The 25,895-nt window shown below is 37.8% G+C and overlaps 2 protein-coding genes across 18 annotated transcripts in view; both read right to left on the reverse strand.

The window, feature by feature from the left end:
• The window catches only part of LOC132701791 (cubilin), an 84,780-nt gene extending 62,985 nt beyond the window's left edge, over positions 1–21,795 (reverse strand). The window contains exons 1-3 of one of the 5 annotated variants that reach the window (XM_060669984.1): positions 21,673–21,795; positions 19,648–20,121; positions 14,908–14,966 (exon numbers count right to left, since the gene is read on the reverse strand). The gene's annotated coding sequence lies outside the window, so the exon portion shown is untranslated. Of the gene's footprint in view, positions 1–14,907; positions 14,967–19,082; positions 19,587–19,647; positions 20,224–21,672 lie in introns of those variants that run through there. The other 4 variants (XM_060669986.1, XM_060669985.1, XM_060669987.1 and 1 more) reach the window with 4 other exon arrangements.
• Positions 21,796–22,974: 1,179 nt separating this feature from the next.
• Positions 22,975–25,895, reverse strand: part of LOC132702558 (heterogeneous nuclear ribonucleoprotein Q-like) — a 51,582-nt gene continuing 48,661 nt past the window's right edge. For 6 of the 13 annotated variants that reach the window (XM_060671269.1, XM_060671268.1, XM_060671274.1 and 3 more), the window contains one exon: positions 22,975–24,951. In XM_060671269.1, coding sequence (XP_060527252.1) covers positions 24,785–24,951 — 167 coding nt within the window. In that variant the 3' untranslated portion in view covers positions 22,975–24,784. The remainder of the gene's footprint in view (positions 24,952–25,895) is intronic. The other 7 variants (XR_009618901.1, XR_009618903.1, XR_009618900.1 and 4 more) reach the window with 5 other exon arrangements.

Below are 25,895 nucleotides of genomic sequence, written 5' to 3' on the forward strand. Positions count from 1 at the left end.
ATGAGATTATAATAACTTTTAATAAAATTAAATATTGACTCCCTTGCGCTAAAATACGCGACACAAGCGCGCATAAAGTGACGTTAGTGACGTCAGCTTCGTTAACCACTGTCGCGAGTCACGGACTTTTCCGGTACTTTGACAGCGGCTTTAGGCACAACCAGTGTTTTCGGTATATTTTAGCCACCGATGGATGACGTTTGTCCTACTACACACTTCACCTAAAAATATATATATGAAGAAAAGGCTAAAAACTATCAAATTAATTACAATATTTAATGAATTTGCTCATTAAATAGGTCGATCTCCTATATTAAAAACACATTAGAAAGCTTAAACTGAATTCCAATTTGATGACTTATGTAGATAATTGATTTATAGTATATGTTTTCCCAGCTTGCTATTGGTTGATTTGTGGAGGTTGACGAAATCCTGAAAATTAACGTCATCGAGGAATCTCGCCGATGAAACTCTACACACATCCGCCAGCTTTCGCTATTTGTATGCACGAAGTACCCAAGTACGGTTCTGGAAAGTCATTGTGGAATTGCGAATCTATTTATTGAGGGTTAGAAAGAGAAACCCAAGCGAGATGGACTGCGGTTAGACCTTCATAAAAAATTACCAAAGTTAAATGCCGCATTATGTCGTAAAAACGGTATATCGTTTGGAGAACTCTACCATGTTATATACCCAATTGCGAGGGTGCCGACGAGTATTTGTTTTCAAAATTTCCATGAAAATAGTAAGTCAATCACAAAATTTCGCGAAAAAATTTCTGAAAAGTATTAGGAATCAAGACTTTTTCTGTGAAAAAGGAAAACTCGATGACTCTGTTACTGTCAATCTGTTTAGATTACCGGTATCCCTCGCGAGAGGGCGCAGGAGACGACGAATAAGTAGAAAATTGGCAATTAATTTTCCCTTTGACGCGTCCAATTGCGCCACGCTCCAAACCGGCAGCCTTTAAAGTTTCGAGACAATTGAGAAATCTTCCTAGAAGAGGATGGTGAGAGAGCGAAAGAGGAGAAAGAGGACTCCGCATTTGCATAAACTGAAAATTCGGCGGGTCGTGCGAAATTGATAGACCCGTTGCGAGAGAGATAGAGAAAAAAAATAAATTAGCTTTTAAGATTGATCGTTCTGTCGTCATTCGTTTATATACGCAGTAGATTTATTGCACTTTTTACGGATGGGCCTTGATGGGAGTCCCTATCGAATTAAACAAAAATCTACGAAAACTCGAAGTAGGACAAGAAACCTTGCCTACTGCAAACAACACAGACGTTATTTTTTCTCAAGGAAACTTCCACAGGCTACTGTAATACTTTTTATAAAACTTCTGGATTCCTCAGTAAAAACGGTATATGGTTTGGTGAACTTTATAATTAATTTGATAGTTTCTTGCCTTTTTCTTTAGGCGAATGGTGTAAGTGGGAACTGACAAACGTCATCCATCGGTGGCTCAAATCTGCCTAAATCTGCGGTAAAACTACCGGAAAAGTCCGAAGTGACTCGCGACAGTAGTTAGCGAAGGTGACGTCACTAAGTTCACTTTGTGCTCGCTTATGTTGCGCATTTTAGCGTAAGGGAGTCGATATTTCATTTTATTAAAAGTTATTATAACCTCATTCTTTTCATGTCTTCAAATCCAATCAATTAAAATAATCCGTCTGAATATTTTTGTTGAGTAAAACTTGCTGACGTTTCGACAATCATCCTGTTTGGTTCTTCAGAGATTAACTGAAACTGACAAATAAACTCTCATCACGAAACCGAACATAAAATTTTATTCGATCTACCAACGAAAAATCCAAGAGTATAGAAATCTATAAGCAACCTAACAATCTAACAAAACTAACCAATATGGGAATCCGTCACCCGAGACGGTGTTTATGCCCCTCATTTAGCTCCGCCCCTCTCAGACAATATATAAGCAGCTACGGAGTAAAAAGCGAGTCAATTTGATGATGATGATGATTTGATGATAGACGAAACGTTAGTAAGTTCGAGTCAATAAAAACCGGCGCAAGAAGTTTTGAGAAAAGTAACATAGACGCGTTAAGTTCGGATATACACGAAAAAACCCTGCCATTGTTTGCGGAGAGAGTGGGGAGTGGGTGGTCGTGATCCAAATCAATTGTGATCGTCGGAGGCGAGCATGTAAAACGTCACGAATTTAAATAACAAATCCGACTAATAATTCGCATTTAGGTTAAGCAAACACTGTGTTTGTGGGGGCCAGAATGTGTCGTTCTCCGCCGAAATCGATGTTCTCGATCGGAGAGTGTAAAAACAGTATTTTCTATCTTTCATATAGTTTAAGTTTCTACGCAAGGTAGAATAAAGTGATTATTAATTAATCTCCTTTTTTTATATATGCAAATAAATGATAAAGTCCTATTAATTATTTAAAAAAATAATATCAAATTTTAGACACCAAACGATGGAAACTAACATGCTGTTGTTTAAAAGTGCTTAGAACAACAAAAAATTATAAAATAATGAATAGGATGTAGTGCGTAGTAGATGTAAAATATGTCATATCTAATAGTAGTAAAGAAAATCGCCGTTTTATTTAGTTATTTTTTCTGGGATCTTTGTTTTTATTGTTAAGTCAGTTATTTTTTCTAATATGAATTTAGTTTCTTTTTAGGGTTAAGTTATTTGTTCCATTTGCTAGTAATAAATGTTTTGTTATGTTATGTATTTTCTCCCCTTACTTTTATTATAAAACGAAATGTGTTTGTGATTTTAATTTTTTAATAGCAAAAATAATATTTTATCTATTTAAGACTCTTGCACTCATTTCGGTATTCTTGATAATAGGCTTCATTTTTTATTTCGTAAAATATTTGCAAATCAAAATCTTCAATTTAAATAACCAACCTCGTGTTTCTGTTGTAGACAGGTATTGTAGGATGAAAAATATTGTGCATTTATTGCTTTGACGTTTTAAGTATTTTACAGTACCTTAACCGCAGACCTTCGCAGGAGCAGCAGCAGTAAGTATGTATTTATGTACCTTTTTCTCGAGCTTTGATCCTGCGAGGCTGTTTTCATTGGATGTTCATGTCGATTAACAACATTTTTCTTCTTTTATTTCTCTGTCTTCTACATAGTTCTTCGATTTGTTAAAAACAACGGTCTATTTAAAGACTATAGATTATATTCGCAGCAGATAAAAGTACGTCATAAGAATACAAATAAATAGTCCGGGAGCACTGGATCTTTTTTCAAGATGATAAGCAACAAGCTAATTCTTTGGAAATCGTTTCATTTCTTCAAGACGCCCAATCTTTTACTCTAGGGAAATTGTTGTATCAGGTAGCTAACTATACACGCAGGTATAAACTCATGTCAATTTAGTTACCATACCAAAAAGATGAGCAACAGTTTAGTTTTTAGCTACATCTATAGATATTGAAATATATAATTTGAAATTAACTTTGGCCTACAAACAAATAGGTTTGGTACAGGGTGACCACCCCCTCAAAGTTGTATCTATTATTTATTAACAAAAAGTGATGGGCAATATGCTAAATTTTTTACTGTAGCTTGCTAATAATTTTTATAAACAAATGATCACGTTGTCCTACAAATAAACTGGTAGGATTTTTCAGTACTACACTTTAAAGTTGTTGACCTCACGATAATACGTTATTCATCAGCAACTGTAGGACACCAAAATTAAATGAAACTTTATGACATTTTCTATCTAAATCAATTAATGTCCTACATAAAAATAGGTAGATTTCGCTAGTCCGACAAAAAATAGGTTGCTAGTTCGACTCTTGAACATTATTCCTGTTTAACCTCTAAATTACGGTCTAACCTATAAATTTAGTTGAGCGATTAACTTTCTTTGTTCTCTTTGTTCTTAAGTTGTTTCATTATTATTTATAATTTAAGAAATCAACTTTTTTTTTTCATATTTTTTTTCACGTACGATTTTTTTTATACCTTTGAAAAAGCAAGTGGGTGATTATATTGGCGAAGTGATATAATACAAGTAATAAGTAAGTGGAAACGGTAAATAAAATTGGCTTAGATTGGTTTTGTTGTTAACATGAAATATTTACAGAATTTTATCGTCTCTCTTTTTTCACGAATATTAGGTTTATCACGGTGTATATTACAAAGAAAACACTCCAAGATCACTTTCACAATTAAATGTTATAAAATAAAATTAATTAACACGCGTTGACAAGCCAAGTAAACAAAACTTTTCAATGCACAATGTATGTTGTATGCGTGTGCTGGATACGACGTTGCTATGTTACGCGCATGCGCATTGATGCGAATATATACCACGTTTAAGTTAGGGGCAATTTTCGAAATTTTCCAGGGAAGGACTGAAAAAACCTACCATTTTAATTGCAGAACAAGTGTTGGTTAAGATTATTTATCTGATTATCTCAAAACTTAGTTAAAAAATAAACTGTTGCTGATTACTTTTACATAATAATCAATTTGACATGATTTGATACCTGCTCATTCTTTCAGCTACCTGTTTTGCAACTTTTCGCAAAATAATAGCTGGGCGTCTTATTAAAACGCACTCCACTCACAAAAATCTAGGCGGTTGCGGATGGACAATGTGATCATTTGTTTATAAAAATTATTAGCAAGCTACAGTAAAAAATTTAGCATGTTGCTCATCACTATTTATAAATAAATAATAGATACAACTTTGAGGGGTATGATAACTGAAATAATTTTACACCTGCGTGTATAGTTAGCTACCTGATACAACAATTTTCGTAGAGGAAAACGTTGGGCGTCTTGATGAAATGAAACGATTTCCAAAGAATTAGCTGGTTGCTTATCATTTTGAATAAAGGTCCAGGGTTCCCGGACTAAAACATTTATTAGAATCTTACAATTAAACATTTTTTGAAGCTTCTTGTTTTTTAACACTTTAAAATATGGAGACCGGGGAATGAAGCAGATGTTCACCTGTTAGAAGAAGACACGGAAAACAACGCAGAATTTGAAGACGAAATGGAGACGGTAGTAGAATCTAATGACAAAACGAACTACCTCAGCAAATAAAAACACAGATCCATTTGTCTTCGGATGTTAAACAAATTGTTTTGAATATTTACAATCTTATAAGAAATTCAGAAAGGGCTTTTTATGAAAACAAGTGACATGACCAAGTCAACTGTTAGAAAAATTGTTGCAAATGGAAAGTGTATATTAATAATGATGCTATGCAGAAATATAATGAAAGACAACGTGATAAATTTTTACTAATTTTTTGATATACATATTTCAAGAAGTGCTCGGCGAAAAAGATTGAAAACATACTTATATCCCGCTTGTTAGTGTAGGTAGATAAATTCCTAGGACGGTCCTGGAATGGTTACGAACCTGCTAGCCAGGGTGTTCTATAAGGGGCTGCGGTTTTGAAGTAATAACCAGTAGCCAAAGTTAATCACGCGGTCGATTATAAAAACACAATATTTCTGGCTGTGCTATACCTACCTACTTGATTTATCGATTAATGCGACGGTTATATTATTAACCTCACTCGATCGCTTCGGGCAAATGGCAAATGCTCTTCTTATTTTTACACTCTTTATCGCGTTGTCTATGGGGGAGACATGTAAAAAAATGCCGATGGAAATAAAACGCCAGCCACTTGATAGATACCGGGATATTTTACGGAGTTGGTTTTACGTATTTCGTAACAAAATAAAAAAAGGGCTAGAACGCCACCCCTTTCTGTTGACGAGACAATAAATAACTAGACCAAACGACTTGCTTCGTATTTTCTTCTGTGTAGACCATCTGAACGAATTTCAAAAATTTTAGGAAAAAAATCATAGCATTTTTTTTTAATTACTATCCCGGACGGGAACTTCATTATTTCAACGTTACGCATAGGTTATTAATAAACAAATTATTTTTCCCGCTGTCGGCCTATGGTCGTCTATAATTCAAGCCAATACGCCGGAGGGATTGGGGCAGGTCGTGGGCGGGGTGCCGTAATTTGCATAGTTAAAGTGGGGATTAGACATTTCGGCAAATTACCTCGAAACTTTAAACCGTGGGACGACAATACCCGATTGTAGCTGTCCCACGGACGTAAGCCGCGGCTTCCAAGTTTACGGACGCTCCCCTAACGCAAGGGTGTTAGAAGTTGTATCGTGTTCCGTGTCATTAGTTATGTTATTTCTGTGCTTGTATTTTGACGATTATACCGACTGACCTAACGGAAACATTTTTCAAATCACCTTGCATATTTTTTTCCATCAACTGAAGACGCTACGAATCAAATATGTAATGTCAACAACAACAAAATAAAATAAAACAGAATGAAATAGATAGATGAAGACCTTACTCTAATATGACAAACATTGGTTTTCGAAAATATTAATATTCGTATAGTCGACACGACAGGAAGAACACATATAACAGTAGCGAGGCACCAACACAATGTTATACAGTACTACTCCAAAGTCAGACAGCGGAACAGTTTTACAGTTTTTTCTTAAATATTCTTGCACTCTGGAAGCAGTCAAGTTTACCTAGTACCGTAAACCGGTAAACCTGTTTTTTATTTTTGAACCGTTCTGGCGGGATTACTTTTACAACTAGCGCCATCCTGGCGGTGTCGGGATTTCAAGAATCCCTTATCAGAGTGCGCTGACATCGCCAATCGATTGAAACAGAAAAATATTTTTCGCAACACTGATTAATGTGTTACCAGTGATATCAGCTGTTTTCAGTTTGTCGTCGTAACCTCTATTTCGTAACAACTATTTAAGATGATTTTGTCTTTTTTTTTATTTCTGTGACTCAATTCTACGATTTACTATGAATTAAAACACAAAACAACACAAGTTCAAGGGGTAACTTTAATACATGGGGAATTCTGAACATGGCCATGGGGTTACTTTAGAACATCATGTTTTTTGTATTTTTTTTCGCAGTTTAATGACTTGAAATGTCACGAAAATACATTCGTAAGCTTGGGGCACGTGCCTACCGCAACTACAGTGCTGAAACTTTGCATGAAGCTGTGGATAAATGTCTCAAACGTCAGATAACAATCAGAGCTGCTGCTGAAAAGTAAGTTTAACCTCCTATGTTGACATGGAAATGTGTTTCTTGATGAATGCATGTGATTTATACAGGTATCTTTTTGTTTGTTGTAGATACGGTATTCCAATTGCGACAATCGCTTTGTATATGAAGGCAAAAAAAGCAGCCACGGTAGAAGACTCAGTTTTATTCAGCCTTAAGTCGGCAGGTCGTCCAACTGTGTTCTCCCGCGAGGAAGAGGATGTTCTGACAAGCCACATCCTGGCAGTAGCAACCTATGGCTTTCCTGTTTGCGTGAATGATCTCAAAGTCATTGTCAAGTCATACTTGGAGAAGTGTGGCCGGAATGTTTCTGTTTTTAAAGATAACCTACCTGGAAGTGACTGGGCCAAACTTATCATCGGAAGGCATCCGGTGGATAAAACTGTGATTATAGACTTTTTCAAACATTTTGAAAAAGAGGTTGAGGGGGTACCACCTTCAAATATTTACAACTATGATGAGACAAATTTCGTGGATGACCCAGGATGCCCAAATGTACTTGTGAAAAGAGGTACCAAGTACTCTGAACTTATAAGAAATGCAACAAAAGCCTGCACCACAGTAATGATGTGTGGGAATGCTGCTGGAGATTTGGTACCACCATATGTCATCTACCGAGCAGAGAACGTTTATAGCACTTGGACTGAGGGAGGGCCACCAGGTTGCAGGTACCATCGTTCTAAAAGTGGGTGGATCGATTCCTACATATTTGGTGATTGGTTTGAAAACCACTTTTTAACATTCGTTAGAAGACAACAGGGAAAAAAGGTTCTCTTCTCATTTCAATTTTGATGTCATAAAAAAAATGTGAAGAAAATGACATTGTCTTCGTGGCTCTTGTTCCCAATGCAACCCACCTTCTGCAACCACTAGATGTGGCATTTTTTAGGCCACTAAAGGTTGAATGGCGGAAAACGTTGGACGCGTGGAAAGTGACTCCTCAAGGGAGAAGGTGCGGGACAGTGCCGAAGGATATGTTCCCCAAAATACTTAGAACCACCTTAGAAAACCTGGAACCTCGGAGCAACACCAACTTGCAAGCAGGATTCCGAAAATGTGGAATTTTCCCATTGGACCCGAATAAAGTTGTCGAAAGGTTAAATGACTCTATCTGTGAAAAGGCCGACTTCAAGGACAAGATTCATGAAAGCTTTGTTGAACACCTGAAAAATATTCGAACTGAGTGTGTTGCAAAAAAAGCTGATTATCCAAGCTGGGAAGGGCATTACAGCGGATGATCTTAAGGATCCCAAAGACGTTCCAGCTGTTCCCGCAACGAAAAAGAAGGGGAAAGGCCAAAATGTGAAACCCAAGGGCAAAAAAAGAGCCAGGCGTGCCTCTTATGAATCCGAGTGCTCCACGGCTGGTAGTCTGAACAGTTATCTTGCCATATGCTGAAAGCGATGAAAGCCTTCTCAATTTCGAATCAGATATGTCAGATGAAGAAGCTCTACTCCCCATACAAGTTTATGATTTCTGTGCCTTATTCTTAATTTTTTTTCGAGCGTTGGTAATTTTTTAATTTTATTCTTTTCAACTTCTAGTTCAAGTTTTATTTTCTAATCAAGTGGTAATATTTTTTATTGTCGAAATTAAGAAAAACATTGCGGTTTTACATTTAAAAAACACGCTAAATGTGATTTCAAGCTTTTTTCAACTGATGTTTTATAATAAAAGAAGTTTCTCTCTTTTCAATTTGATTCATACCTTATTCCTGTCAGAGTAGCATGCTTAGAGTGGTAGGAACCACTTTTCATCTAAAACCAGCTACAAAAAAAATAATGGGAAAATTGATTTTTGTTATTAAAAAAAAAATCCGGCTATCTTTTGGATTTGATTACTTTATTACAAACCACCGAAACATAAGTTTTAGATGGATAAAACACGTTGTTACAAAGTAACCCCGGATGGTGGGGTTCCTCCTTATTCAATATATCGAAGAATTCCCAACAGTAATTTAAAGCTGAGATGTTAAGCTATCGTTTTGATCAAGAATTGTTGAAATATCTTGGAAAATGAGGGTGCTACAATTCAAAATATGCGAATCCTGTATCAAAGTAACCCCGGTTTACGGTAAGAAAAGAACTCTGACTATAGTTAGAACGATGGAACTCTACCTGGAAGGAGTGGGGGGGAGGGGGAATGCGAAGCCCAATCTTACATAACAGCTCAGGTCTAGAAGAATTTGAGCGCAGTAGATTATATAGATTATAAAAAATGGTGAGATCCCTATGCGTGAGACAAATCTGGAGAGTTCTAAGTTCAGCAAATAATAGGAAAAATCCGTGATGAAAACATGAGGCAATATCATTCACATAGACATTGAAGAGTAATTTTGGTGGATTGGAAGCTCTGCACTCTTTCAGTAAGGTACGATGTTAACCATTACAAAAGTTTTCCCTGGACGATGATGAAGATTTGATGATTTACTCGATCCAATGCCTTTGGAAAGTCTGTCCAAATGGCATCAACGTGAGACCCCTCCTCCAATGATTGCAGCAGAAAATCTGTAAATGTTAGCAAGTCAGCTTAGTGGAGTGATGGGGGAGAAATCCAAATTGTTGGTCGATAATCAAAAGCAAAGATTGGTTAAAGATAATATAAAGTGGTCTAGAAACTATGAAGCTGCAATGCTTAATAAGATATGGTGGGAGGTCATCGGGACCGGATCCTTTGTTTTTATCTAAAGTTTCTCGTAAGTAGGTGAAATCGAAATGTTCAAGTGATATCTCCAGAAGGCAGTGCATCTTCGGAGGCACAGTGTCCGTCACTACACATGTTCGAAATATATTAGTGTGTTTTTATAAATCTTCCTAAAAAGTAGGGACTGACGTGAGGTAGCTCGATTTCAAGCTGAATTTGCCCATTAAATATGTTGATCTCCTATATTAAAAACACATTAGAAAGCTTTAACTGATGTCCAATTTAAAGCAATACAAAATCTTTCCCAGTTTGCTTTGTTGGCGAAATCGTGAAAATTAACACCGTACGTGACATCGTTATGAATGGTGTCCAAGAAAGAAAAACCCCGAAAATATCATCAAACACGCACCAGGGCGGAATAGTGAGGCGGTTGATATATGATGCGTATCAGAAGAATATTGTTTTAACAATTAAAACTTTACATGAAGTGTTTTAAACATTGACTGTTGCCAAGAGACTTTGCGTGCGTTTGTACGAAGAATTGGTGTTTATTACAAAACCATCAATAACAGACAAGTTTTGATGGATGTCAGAGAAATTCATATATCAAGAAAGGAAGACGGGAACTTTTAATAATAAGTATAATGTGGACCAAGGAGCGGGGATTTAAATTTGTCCGTCTTCCACCATAACACTAAATTTTTAAAATGTAAAATTCCAATATTTTTAAAAAAGAAAACTTCCGATAGAACTGAGGCTCAGTTTAAGAAGAATCAACACCTCGCCGAAATTTTGTTCTGAGACAATAGAATTAATTAGAAGCGAAGTAGAAAAAATTTCTTCTTCTAGTTGGAAAAATGCGTAGAACATGTTATCGAATAAAAAAAATTCGACTAGTGCCAGAATGAATTATAAATATGGGGGACGAGTCCAGTGACAACAGTAGATGTAGAATAACTTATTTTATAAACATTGTTTCATAGCTAAATTTACTCCTTCATTTTCATTAATAATAAAGATTTAAAAGTAAGAATGGATTTTTCAGTGCATTGACTAATAATAATAGAGGAATCTCACCGATGAAACTCTACACAAATCCGTCAGCTTTCATAATTTGCATGTTCTGGAAAGTCATTGTGGAATTGTGAATATATTCATTATATAATATAATATAATATAATTATTTATTGAAGGTTACAAAGCGAGGTGGAGCTGCGATTACACATTCATAAAAATTTACCAAAGTTAAATGTCATAAAAACGGTATATCGTTTGGAGAACTCTAACTCATTGTATTTATATGCGCTCAAGCGCAATATTGCATATAAGTTAGACTCCGAAAATTCACACAAAACTTTTACGAAGAAGACGTCAATAGCAAATAACACGAAAAAATTAAATTTAAAACGCACGCAGATAACATAGGGTGGGGGTCGATCGGTCGATGGAGATACTACCAGCTCACAGGCGTGACTGGCAAGGAACAATTAAAGAACCGTATTGGCAACAGTCCGCTAAGATCCGTATTGATGGCGATCGGACAACGGAGACAGGGATGTGTACTATCACCGATTCTGCTATGTTGAAAAAATCTTTCAGATATATTTGGAGGGTGGATTAATGGATACTGTAAAACTACGCAAAGTATCATATCTAATCATGTCATATATTAGGGGGACCTCAATACTCTATACCTAGGTTGATACTGCAGGGGAAAATTGAGACCGACTCGGACCGGAGCGAAAACAACATTCTGGGCTTCGAAGAAGAAGAAGGGGTCGGTCGAAGGACGCAAAGGAGGCCCCCGTCAAAATGGCGGCGCCCATCGCGTTCCCGCGCGCATTACTAGATGATTTGTGAGGGTTCAGCGACCGTCTCCGAGAAAATCGTACCACGTCTGCAATAAATTCGCAAAGAACAAACGTTTCGGTCCGTTTTAAATCCGCCTCGTACGTTTTCCGAGTAAATACCCCTTATATATTATGCGTTTGAGTCGTCCTCCCCCAACCCCTGCATCGGCGACGGGACGACGAACGTTTGCGATATAGATCATCGTTATTTTTAATTCCGCTTTTCCGACGAAACAACCGCCCTCGCCGCCACATTGCGGAAAATGGAATGTCCCTTAGTGGGCAATCCTTGAGATCATTTTAAGAAAAAACTTCGTATCAATTTTGTTTTCTTTTACAATATTCAGGAAATGATTCCAGGCATCTTTCTACAATTTGTAAGTGCATTCTGTGCATCAAGAGAACAACAGTTTTTTTTTCCTTCTACCTGTACGCCAATGCGATTTTGAGATTTTGCTTTTTTCATGTCAGATGCACCGTTCTTGAGTAAAATAAGTTTATTAAAAGTGGTGAAGACCAGTTGGTGAGGAAGATTCACGCTCCTTTAGGAAAGAGAAATCGCGATCGATCAAAAAAAATATATATAAAGAAGACCTCTGGCTTAAAGTTATATAACTTTTTACTACTGTCATATCAAATAAATTGTTATAAACATGGGCCAATACTTAACACAGAATCGTGCAATCCAGTCAATTCCGTCAAGATGACCCGATAAAAAAATGGACTTTGTAATTCATATCCAGGCATTAAACGAAAATTGGTTTCAGTTATAGCATGACAGTTTTCGCCCGCATTCCTAGAAAACTGATTTTATCCGTAAACATAGCGACTTACTGCGAAATTCTGTAGGTACCACGGACAGAAAGTCGCACGATGTGGAAAATAGTGCATGTATTATTATGAAAATTATTTTTTCTTATAAATATCTATGCGATACAAATCGCTGGCGGACGCCACTGGTAGAAATAAAAAGTGTTGTGAAAGCGAAAATGCCTCCTAATGCAGAGAATCCACTTACCAAATTTCGATTCTGAGATAACATAAAAAAATGTTTTAACAACCTCACCGCCCACAAAACAAGATGTCTGGCATATATGTTCATATGATATTTTTTCTCAAAATGAGCACAAGAATTACCTCCTTCAGTACTGGCACAACACTAAAAAACACCCTGCTCTATAAGCATCGTCTACTGCTTCACAAAGACATTGATAAACTTCCGGAACAAACTCTTTTCCACATTTTAGCGTTGGGGAACAGTAAGGGGGGTGGGGGGTCGAGACGTTCTGGGGAACGTCGGCGACGTCGCTTTCTACTAATTAAACTGTCGGTTTAAAAGCGAACCGGATGAACATCGACTTCGACACTCGATCGAAGAGAAATCGGGGAAGGGGCGCCGCAATAAGAGCAAAATTGAAGTCGTCAGCTTCTTGTGCCCATTTTTGACGCCTCCAATACTAATCGCGAATACAGCTTTATTTTTCGAAATATTTTAAAAGCAGTTTTACGCATCGATTTCAATTTCGGCGTACAATATTAATGGGCGTTAATTTGTCACAACACACGCCAACTGCTAACATGCCTTGTTTTAGCAGATCTATTGGTATTAATAACACCAACTGGTAACCTTCCTTGTTTCAGCAGATAAAAAAAGGTTTCTTTGTCAAAAATGTTTGTAAATTCATTTTATTTAAAAGCTTATTTTAACGCAATTTTAATAATTTAATACATGCTGTCTAAAAATAAGAATAAATTTGAAATAAAGTTTATCATACAACAGCATTCCTATTTGTAACACTTGTAACCTGCTGTATTACAACTGTTACTTTTCTTGCAGCTTTATTTTATATTCAATAAAAAAAAGGATTGCCTGTTCTGATTGCCACTTCGTCAACCGGTGATTGTGTTTGTGATGTTTTGCAAAATTGTTTCGAAAAACTAATGGTCGTGCGAAAAGTGTAATATAAAACAAATAGTCCATGGGCGAAAAGACCTCCTGGTTTCACAGAACACACTCTCAAGTCAAAGATTCACAAATGGTGGGCGTAATATGTTGAAAATAAAAAATTTTGAGGCCTTGACCGGGGAATGCGTTTGAAACTGTACCGTTTTTTTGAAAAATATAGTATTCGAAAACCGACAGAGTGAAATTAATTTGTAGGCAAAGGCCGAATTAAAACAAAAGCAAAACAGAATTAAAACTATTATTTTAAATGCATTAGAAAAATTTTAGAACATTATTATTATTTATAACCAGAGTTCGGAATTGTATGCACAGAAAATGCTTAAAATAATAATAATAATAATAATAATCGCAATGTTTAAAATATATTCAATTACGTATTTCAAATTAATTAATGAGACCTTACCACTTTTCCACAAGCTTTGCAGAATACTTCTTCTTTTTCCAAAGATAGCTCTGGATGATTTTTAATCCATACAGACACCACGTGACATTTTACTTTCGGCATTTTCAATTCAACGGACGCTCGGACAGCAATTAAAATGCTTAAAATGCTCGGAAAAATTCAAAAGTACATATGAAGAGGGCGGGATGTATTTTATTCAATCACAAGCACCATCAGTGATAATTTTCAGAATTTCACAGAGTTAATACTTAGGTAACGGGATTTGAAGGCTATAAATAGAACGTCCACAATATTGCAGATACATGTCATCTTTAATCTTATCCGTTTTATGCTCGAAAAATAGAAAATATTCTCTTTACGTACAACAACTAAAAATATGTACTAAAGCTTCATTTTATCCGAAATATTTAATTTTTTTATATCGTTAATATAATTATTTCATTCTATCCAAAATATTACGTTGATATTCGTAATAATAAAAAAGATGTCTTTTACATAATTTATAACAATGTTTTATTAAAATGTTGTTTTAGCTCAAGTGAACATTATTATTGTCAAGCCAGATAGGGACAAGCGTTTAGTACAAACATATAGAACTGAAACTATAAATTGAGTCGTGTAAGATAAAAACGGAGATTTCACAGTCCTTGCAAACGTCATTTTGTATTATTTTTAAGAGCAGACTTCTAATGACTTTTGCATGCACGACGTTCCCTCGAACGGGGACGCTTGCATCCCCGCGGCGGCGACGGCAGCGAGCAAAACTTATCCCCGGGGCGAAAGCCTAGGGTCTAATAGGTTCCCGTCGAGCAAATCAGCCTTTTATCCTGCCCGCATATAAATTTAGATTGCCCTATCGCGGTTCGGGGAAGGAGTCGGGGACAACTTTTGCGATTTGTTAGACTAGAGTTCGACAGTCGATGACAGAGGAAAAAAAATCGGTTACTCACCATATCGTCAGAGTCGATGGCAAGGGCTGGATGTAAACCACTGGCCCGTACCTCCTCACCTGAAAGGGAAATAGCTTTTTGGTTAAGAAAAAACGGATAAAAGCAAATTTTCGTATCTAGACGATCTAGCACCCAAAATTTCATTGGATGAGCTTTATTCAAATTTTAAGAAGTACTTTTAAATTTACTAATAATATGCGGACGCTGATATATTTTTGGGTAAAAACTTATTGAAACATGAGCCATAAATAAAATGACAATTTAGTTATGATGTGATGTGATATAAGAGATGAAAGCAATTTAATATTCTTAACTAATTGTCCAATCATTATATTAGTGTTGTACAGTTTGACCCAAACTGGATTTGGGGATGCATAGGCGTCCTATCTAAAGAGGCTGAATACAAAAAAAGAGGAAGATTTGGCACAGTACAGGGAAGCAAAGAGAAAAATGCGAGGAAATTGATACAAAAGGAGAAGAATGCGCTCTGGGACCGAAAGTGTCAGGAAATTAACACATATTCGAGGAAGGAAAAACACGAAACCATGGAAATTTATTAAAAGTATAACAATACCACATAACGAAAATGCGCAGATGCAACTTAACGAAACCAATAAATAGATTGATTTCTACAAAGGATTACTGACAGAAGATAGAAAACAAATTGAAATCACTATAGAAATGGCCAAATCCAAAGAGTCTAAAAAATGGGAAAGCACCAGGTCCTCCAAGATATTTACCCTGTGCTGTTCAAAATTGGAAGCGAAACATTATATACTAAGGAAACTGATATTTTCAATTTGTGCATCAATGGAAATCTAGTCCCAATTTGCAAAAAAGGCAATAAGAAGCATTGTGAGAATTACAGAGGACTGTCAGTAACTAGTACGATGAGTTATATGGAAGATTATTACGAGACTTGATATAGTCAGAAACTAATGAACAACAAGCAGAAAAACAAAGTGGGTTCCATGCTGGAAGGTCTTGTAACGACAACTTATTCTGCCTCAAGCGAATCATTGAGAAGAAAATGGCCACAAACAGGGATACACATATAACATTTCTTAATCTCCAAAAAGCTTACGATACAATACCGACTTTGGAAAATCCTAAAGGACACAAACATCAATCATACACTCATTGCTGGACTGCAAGATTTGTATAATGCAACATCAAGAAAAAACCAAATATCTACAGCTACAGCCAAAAAAGCAATAGCCTGTCTTAATGGAATACTATGGAATCACAAGTAAAAAAAAATCAAACACAACAAACTTGTTGGCAATAAAAAATTGAATAATTTAAAATGTAGGAATTTTATTATTTTTGGATGGTAATTTGAAAGATTTGTCCATAGTGCGCCCCGACAACGCCGCCGCTGCATGGGGCGGCGAGGCGGGGCCCTTTAGCTGTGCGAAACACGAAACGCAGCTGCGGGTAACTACCTCGCATTTTTCATGTCTATTTTATAGATGGCCGGCATTATTTTTAAAAGTGTCCCCCACCGTTCCACGCTTCGCAAGCTTTTTATTTCGCATTTCGTGGCCCCAAGTTCTGAGGGATCTAAAATACTGTTTTCAATAGCCGAGTTTGAAAAATAAATCGATTTCTGGTTAGTTATTGCAGCTATCGGATTATGGCCTGAAGTTTGGAGCGCATGTTACTAGTAAACTAAAGGCTACATCTAGCAAGTTAATCTATGCTACTTAATTCCTTTCACAAGACACTATGAAGTTTTTTGTGATTATAGTTTTATCTCAATTTAATCCCAGTTCACAATTTAAATTTCGCAGGCCCTCCTTACCATACCCCAACATCGATCAAAGCATATTGAAGGGATTTTCATTTTTATACAAAGTTCCGTCCCATTAGTATATTTCCTCACAGAGGAGCAAATAGCTTATCAACATAGTACGGTATTTGTATCAATACGATTTACAGAGGCGTAATTTAAGGAATATGTGACAATATTACGTCATAATATTATTGCAAACAGTATATTAACGTTTTTATTTATTATTCAAGTAACTCGGAATACCACGTATACATAAACCGTTTAGACGGTCTTAGTTTTCGCACACACTCACACCCATAACGGATAAATCGATACCAGTGTGAAAGCACCCTTCTTCATCTTAAACCCCCGTCGGAAAACGCGGCAGATCACGCCCATTCCTTCGTTCAGCTTTACGTACATACGGCAAAATTTCGATTCAGTACCAAAACGAGCAAAAAGAAATTACGATCCCTAATTACATCCCGAACACAGCCGGATTAGTGAACGGTCGCGGTCCCCGGGGAACGGCTAATTAGGATTCATTAATGCAAGAAAAACATCCGTCCCCTTATAAATAAAGAAGTCGGGCGGGAAACTAAAGGAGGAAAAAACGTCGACGACGGCGGCGGCGGCAAGAAAAACGGGCCATCCCGCGGGATTTCAATAACCGTAACTCACAAATTTTCGCCTTGGGAGAGGGCGGGGCCCTTTAAAAACGTTCACGGTCCGTTTGTTTGACGGCTTAATCGTTGTCTTTCGCTCTGAGCGGCTCCGACGAGAACGAGAGAACGAGAAAAGTTGTAGATTGGCGTACGGAGATAACCACAAAGTTCCAATAATTTGCCAAACCACAAAACAAAATTTTATATGAAAATTAAATATTGTTTACGAAAACAAAAGAAGTTCCTTCCGAAGGAAAACATTTGATTTGTCCAAACTACAACTGTAACAAAATGTGTGTCGTAAACAGAAAAGTTGTGGATTGGCGTTTCGAGATAACCATAAAGTTCCAATACTTTCGCAAAACCGACAATAAAACAAACCACAAAACAAAATTTAATATGAAAAGTAAATATTCTTTTGTAAAACAAAAGGAGTTCCTCTAGAACGAAAACATCTGATTAATTGAAACTGCAAATGTAACTAAATGTATGTCGAAACGAACGAAAAAGTTGTGGACTGGAGTTTCAAAATAAACATTAGGTCGAATAACTTCGTTTCCAAAGTGACTAATGCGGTTTTTACTAAAGAAAATATCAAATAAGCAAAATTAACAATAAAACACACCGAAATTTAATATGAAAAATAAACACTTTTCTTCACTTTTTTCAAAAAGTACGATATCTGGTTAGTTGATTATCAACAGACAGATTCGATTAATAGATAATAAAGTCAATTAGTGGTACTATTAAAATCTTCTGTAGCAGTGACAGGAAAAGTGGTAACCAATAACAATTACGTGCCTTGTAATGAAGGAGGGATGCATTCGTGGTGTTTGAAATTTGCCAACCATGAATCCAGAGCCTTTCGTAGTGCTAATAAATACAAGAATAATTCGGTCTTTTTTTTCATATTTGCTTTATTAAACATCTCGCCAAAAGACCCGGACATTCAACCATTAAATTATGTCAAATCAATAACACTCTCTGTTAAAAATTAGCGCGCCTAAATTCGCAGCCCCATTTAAATCGAACACCGAACGAGACGAAATAACACAATGGTCGGCACCTACTCTCCTGAAAGGTGGGGGGGCGTCAGAACCAGCAAATTGCGGGACGATAAAAATTCGACGATCGGCTGGCAAAACACCAAAAACTCGCCGCGAATTTATCGCTTTCTCCGGAATTTGTCAAACTCTGAAAAAGACGGAATCATCCGGGGATTTGCGGGCCATCGTTAATTACGGGCGTCGATAACAAAACTGGACCGTCCGTGGCCGCGACGCATAACGTTCGTGTCCGAAAACGTATAATGTCGTCGAATCATTTAAGCCCACACCCAAAATCGGCGCCCCCCTCCCCACCCCAAAAAGCCGCAAGTTTTGGGTAACTTCGCCGCCAAGTTCTCGATGTCCTCCAAACAATGAAAGGATTAATGCAGTAAGTTTCGGGTCCGATAGAAACCGTTCGCGACAAAATTCTCGACGCTTAAGCGTCCACGTGGCAACGCAGGGTTCGTTAGGTTCACAACTTGGGCGGGTTCGACATTTCGCTACTTTTTGGTTGGCTCAGTTATAATAGATTATCTAAATAAAAAGTCAACTCTCGCCTCATCAACCTTTAAGTTTGAAGTGTGGTACATTACTCGATACATACTGAAAACATTAAAGTTTATCTAACCTCGGTTTTAACCATTTTCTGTTAATATGTGAAATAAACTGTGACAAAACCATCCTAACCTCTGTTTTAGCAACTAAGAAATTCGACAGGGCGTGATGTTGTGGAACCATTTTATCGCCTCCTCCAGTCGTTGGTTGTTTATGCCGGCTGCGCATATCTAGGGTGTCACTTCGATGTCAGCCGAGGGAACTTATCTTGATGGCGAAATATTTGGGTCAAGGTTGCATTTCAAATTCCAAACCCGAGGAGAACCCTTTTTGGAAAAAAATCACGCTTCACGCTGACTTGTCAGCTGGATACCAAACCATTCCCGGAGCTTCGATTTAAAATTTCAATTAGATTTTCTTTATCGAGTGATATTAAAGATATTCAAATCGTCGAAGAAACGTTTAAATTTGAACGTATCATCTTTGCGATAGCAGAGAGGGCGGAACCGACCGTTTTCTTTTGTTTCGACGTCCCGGCGAAAATAAGAGAACCCCGAAATTCTTGGGACCGCGCCCCCGCCGTCCCGGTTTCACGAGCGTCACAGGGGAGTGGTTCCCTGAGGGATTAAAGATACACTTACTCACCCAGGCACGGCGGTGGCGGTACAAAAAAAAAACAACAAACCGTTCGACCTACCCTATAATCACGACGTCAGGGCGTCCAAAAAGGCCTCGTCGGCGGCGGCCATCTTACGCCGCGTCGTCGTCGCCTATGTTAAAACGTCACAACAACAATAACAACAACAACGTTAAGCCGTCGCGGCGGCAGCTCATGTCTCGTACTCGCGGGCTTCGGGCGGCACACTCGGCCGAGGCGTCAGGACAGGGCGACCGGTGGACGCCCCGCCCCTGCCACCAGGCACATCGTAGTAGCGTTCGCGTCGTTTTAGGCGTCCGGATAGCGGAAGAGTGCCGGAGGACAGGGCGTTTTTTTGGGTGGGTGGGGGGCCGCTCTCGACGATCAGCCACCCGCTCGATCGGCGCGCCAACGTCGGAATGGGAGCGGTCGGCGACGGCGACGACGACGGACGTCGCGGCGGCGGCGCACGGATGAACCGTCCGCAGGCGAGGGGAGCCAAGGGGGAAGCCGGCAAGTCAACGGTTGCATACACTGTCGGACAAAAGTGATGAACGATTTAAAGAAAGCCTTTTTTTTTAATCCAACAATTGGCAATCCTTTTCGCAGAATAAAAAAGTCTGTTAAAATAGACAAACTGTGCTTTTCTTGGTAAAGTGAAAGTTCTACTTGCGGACATCTCTTTTAACCGGACAAAGTTCCAGGAACAGAATTTCAGCATATCATTTTCAATGTTGAATGCATTCCGATAAGCGGACGCTTTTATAAACGGACGCGGACACTAGATTTTTCCTGAAAGTGACCCAAAAACCTCCCATAGACGGATACGAAACTTTAATAGCCGGAAGATTTTTAGTTCCCTTTATTAAAATTCGGTAATTCCCCGTTTTTTATTAGGTGATTCCCCATTTACACATTTTGTTTGCTAGCCTGCATTTAATGTCGTGTTTTGTCTTCAGATTCGTAGTTGATATTGGAGTTATTTTATAATTTTATGTTTTAGACAAAGAAAGTGTTTCACTTCGTCATTTGGCAAAGGGGTTTAATATTGGGAAAACGCAAGCAGCTGAAATAGCCAAAAATAAAGAAGTAAATGGCAATCTGGAACTAACATAAATTAAAAGAAGGATTTTTTGAAAAAGGAAGGTTTTGCCATAGACAAAAGATGTTTTGAGTGGTTTGTGAAAGCTAGAAATCAGAACATTCCTTATTGTATTATACTTTCCGTATTATAAAAAAGTAGATTAACTGTATATTATTTAATGTTTTGGTAAATAAAGTATTATTATTATTATTAGATTATTATTATAGCGACACGACTCCTAACAAATTTAATATGAAAGATTTTAACTCTATCGCATAAAAGGTGCTTCGCTTGGGTCCGATAGTGTATATATACGTTACGCGTGTTGGGTGTGTATCCCTTATATAGGAGTTACCGAATTTTTCTCGGTATCCCCCACCCTATCCGTCGCAGCGTTCTTTTGTTTACATCGCGCTTCTGCGGGCGAGAGGGTAAACGAAAATTGAAAATCCCGCGAAGGTAAATGTGTACGGGTGTTCCACACCCCCGTCCCCATCGAAAAAAACGTTAATTTTAGCAAAGATTTTTTAAAAGCCGTTGTGGGCTATTTTTTGAGTGGCTTGTATAAAATGAATTTTAAACTGTTGAACTACTAAAACAAATTGACATATATCTCGAATAGCTCACAAATTGTGAACGTTGATATAACAAATTAAGATATGGCGACAATAGCTCACACTACTGTACTATATTACTCCTAAAACAAATTGATACCTATCGGGCATAAATTGACAATAATAAAAATGTAAAAGCTATATCATGGATCTGTTTGAAAATCTTTAAAAAGAAGAATATTATATTCTGGAAAATTCTATTACTAAATATCGGAAAGTATGATCCATTTTCACTGATGCCTTTCTTTTAGGCTACCAAAGTAAATTTATATTATTTGGATGAACTGTTGATACTAAAAAACTACTAAAAAAAAAGCTGTTTTATATAATCTTCCTAGTTGTGCTTACGAAGCACGAAAACTTTTTGTTTTTCTACTAGTATTTTACCTATCTTGTTTCTGTCAGCTCACTATGGCACCATGACTTCCTACTTGAGTGCAGATTTTCTATCCCCTACTTAGACCTTCATTGTGTATAGATTTCCTATCCCCTTCTGATACCTCTGCAGCAGGTTCCCCATCCTCCTGGTCAGCTGGGGAACCTGGAGCTCACGTAGGCAGGGTCGCTCATTCCCCTGAAGTAGACGAAATACACGTCTACCCGTTACCAGTGATCGAAGGATCATTTTTTTCCTGCTAGATTAATCCTGCGTCAATTTCCTGCAAATAAAATGTGACCCTGTTGGCGCATCAGCCGCTGGGCGCGGCATATCGGGTCGTCGAAAGGGTGTTAATGCGATACGTCATTTGGGTTAAAGATTTCCTCCTGGCGGAAATCTTACGTCGCAGCAGCATTAAACTTTGCAGCACATTAACACGCCTCGTTTGCTGGAGATTGTCATTCTTCGGAGTATACATACAAAATTATCCGCATTTGACGAAATCCGCTCTGAAAAATTATATTTTTAAATATGTTCAGTGAGCAATTACCTCACCTTCAACAAGAAATGACTACCCTTAAAATTTCGATTATTACCTCCGACCGTCTCGTACGTGCTTTTGGGCGTAACTGTATTTGCAACTTTAATTCAGTTACCTTTTAAAATGCCGCAAAAATTAAATGAGAATCTAACTAAACCAGACATGTTCATAAATTTGGAAGCATTTTACAGGCAGACATGATATCTCTGAAACGTTTTTGCATCTTTTCGGTAACTTAGTTGGAGATGAAATTATTATAAAATGGAAAAAAAAAGGTACATTTGAACTACTGCTCGTAAAACCATGAACAAGTTTTAAATGACTTCAAATATTTCGACAAAATGTATATGATCTCTCTGAAACGTTTTTGCATTTTTTGGGTAACTTAGTTGGAGATGAAATTATTATAAAATGAAAAAAAAAGGTACATTTCAACTACTGCTCGTAAAACCATCAACAAGTTTCAAATGACTTGAAATATTTCGAAAAAACGTATATGATGATCTCTCTGAAACGTTTTTGCATCTTTTGGGTAACTTAATTGGAGATGAAATTATTATAAAATTGAAAAAAAGGGTACATTTCAACTACTGCTCGTAAAACCATAAACAAGTTTTAAATCACATGAAATATTTCGAAAAAACGTTTTAAACTACATCAACGTTCATTTTCAAGCAAAATTAAAAAAAAAAAACACCAACTCTTATTTCAATATGTTGACGTCCTCAGTCGAGATCTGGGAAGGTTGAGGCACCAAAATAAAACACCATTTAAAATCGTAATACACATACAACTGTTTATTGAGACATATTAAATCATCAGTCCGCTTTTTCAAAATATTGATTAAGACGTTATTATATCAAACAGTAATGCAGCAGGGCCGGGGCTTCAATCCGGACTCGACGGGGGCGCGATCCCGGGACGGGACCACTGCCTCCACAGTGGTATGCTTCTTTTAATTTTTTATTTCATTTTTAAAATAATTTTTTCCATGTTCCGTGTGGTTAATAAAAAATAAACGTTGCAAGTAAAGTATAAGACAATAGGTTCGTGTTATTATTTAGACGGTACAACTCTATATATGTGTCAATCGAAAAAATTATCATTAGCTACGTCACACTAACAACGAGGAAAATTATTAATTAGGACGAAAGTACAAAAGGAGGGAAATCTTATAATTGACGTTCTGTGTGTGTGTGTGTGTGTGTGTGTGTGGTGGTGATGGTGGTGACCAAAGAGAAAAATAAACCGGTGATGTGAGAAAAACTACGGCAACGGTAGATGGGAGGGAAGAAAACAAATCGAAAATATAAAAAAAAAACAACAATAACGTTAGTTTAACTATATAAAAAAATAATTGCAATCGGTGGTGAGTCGGTCAGGCCCGCACACGGCAATTTTTTTTGTTATCCAGAGGAGCTATATTGCGGGGTGAAAGGTTGTTGTGGCATCGAAGGGGGTTGAGGGAGGGATCACGCTCTATTCTCCCGATATCGTGTAGATACTTTTTGAAACAGAAGTATATGTCCGCGTAAACTCCTTAAATTACCGCTAAAATACAATCATCACAATGCAAAAAATGCATCACCAGAGAATAAAATATATAATTATATTATATATAATATGTATATAAAAAAAAGATCACTGCCGATCCTTGCGTGGGATTTTTTTGTTTCCCTTTCCGATTCGGGCCGACGCGCAGCGACGCCTCCGCCTGGAGGGGCGGCCGATAAAAAAAAACCCGAAACGCGTAGCAGGCTGAAGGGCATCCGCCCCCGGGCGCGGAGGCGTCGCGTCGCGGTGACGGTCGGCTGTTTCGACGTCAAATTACGTAATAAAAAAAAACAAGCGCCGATCAGGACGACTATTAACCGAGGCTCCTCCCACCCCCGCCGGGGGCGGGAAGCTGGCCGCAAACAAGTCAAATTTAATAATAAGAAAACTTTTTTTTTTCAAAGAACAACCATACAATTTAATATTAAAAACGAAAAACGTTCAAAATTTCAAAACGACCGGGTCGCTTTACAACGATTTTGAAATTTGATAAACAAAAAAAAAATTATGCATATATCATATGGAACGAACGAATGCAGACAAGGCAAAGACGGGCAAATTTTTTAAGAAATTCCGATCCGCGACAGTTGGGGAGAGACCGCCGCCGACTCGCCGGAGCGCGCGCGCGCGCAGGAAATTTTGAGGTTAGGCGCCGAAAAGGGACTGACGCGCGGGCGACACGCCGTCGAGGCTTTGAGAACCGTCCCGTTAGCAATTAGTTTATTTATCTAAAGCGCTATTTTGCACGTAATTCGCTAAGTGGTAGAGTTGGGCCCTATTGCGGACGCTAGGTGTCGCTCGCGCCCGGTCGGGTTCGGAACGCGCGCCGCACGCCCGGAACGTCGGAGCTTTCTCGAGGTCGTCGCCGACAGAGTCCATTGCAAAGTTCCACGGCCGCCGCCACCAGAGGGCCTCGCGGGCTGTCGCGCGCACACGTCGCACGCTGTCACGCCCAATTCACGCGCTCGTTCTCACACGCTAGCACTCGCTCACGCTCTCTCTCGCGCGTCCGACGGTCGCGCCATCTAGCTCCAGGCCCCGTACGAGTCCTGGTACCATTGTTCGCCGTTCACGTCGCCCAGAGGCTGCTGGGCCAGCGGCTGATTGCCCCAACCGCCGCCGCCCTGCTGCTGAAAGCGGCGCTTCGTCTCCCCCTGGTTCTGGTGACCCCCGTCGAACTTCCGTTTACCTGCTAAACGATATGTTAAAGAAACCACATTTTCGGTCACGAATCACACATCACGGATTTAGTACCTAGTAAGCGTCAAACCGACGCAGTGGGCCAGAGAAATGATGTTTGACTAAATCAATTTTTTCGTAATGCCAATAAATTTTACTTAATATTAATAAAAACACATCAAAAAAGAAAAAAACATTAGGGACATCAAACTTTAGTACAATATAATTATTTTACAGGGGGTTCACAAAAAACTCTATATTTACAAACGGTTTTTAGTTAAATCATTAAAACGGTTTATAACTCAATCTAGAACCATTTTTAAGTAAATAAAAAAAATGCAGGGTGTCCCAAAAGTAACAACAATTTAATATAGATTAACACAAAATACTGTTATCGGGTTTTTGAAAATATTTAAGTTTGTTTGCTTGAAAGGAACGAAATAAAACAATAACAGGGTTTTTATACATCTCTTCAATGTGTTGAGCTACTTTGTTAATTTTGGAATAAACAGTGACCTACCCCTATGACCTACCTATGACAATTAGATTTTTTTTGTGAAATTTTGAAGCTTCTCTGATTTTTGTATTTTTTAAATTAAAATCGTTGTGAGAGCTACCCGGATTGCCCCCGCGAGCTACCGGTAGGTTGGCGACCTAGGACCTAAAGTATCATTCAGCTCTTTTGCTTTTGTTATAATTTTTGCATTAGTCATAGCTCTAAAAAAGTTTAACTATTGCTTTGCATTGCATTTAAGGTTTTGATTTATAGTTAGTCTTAGTGTCCCAAGAGCATGACAACCCATAGTAAACAATAGTTATGACAACACCTTTCACTATTGAAATGCCAAAAATAATAACAATGTCTTACATGAATCAAACCTAAGGTACATACTCCTCTGTAAAAAAAAACAAATTTATATATTAATAGGTTAATAGGTCAAAACTTAAAGGAGAAAA

The sequence above is a fragment of the Cylas formicarius genome, unplaced genomic scaffold, assembly GCF_029955315.1.
Source record: "Cylas formicarius isolate icCylForm1 unplaced genomic scaffold, icCylForm1.1 PGA_scaffold_5__7_contigs__length_24384050, whole genome shotgun sequence".
Taxonomy (NCBI): Eukaryota; Metazoa; Arthropoda; class Insecta; order Coleoptera; family Brentidae; genus Cylas; species Cylas formicarius.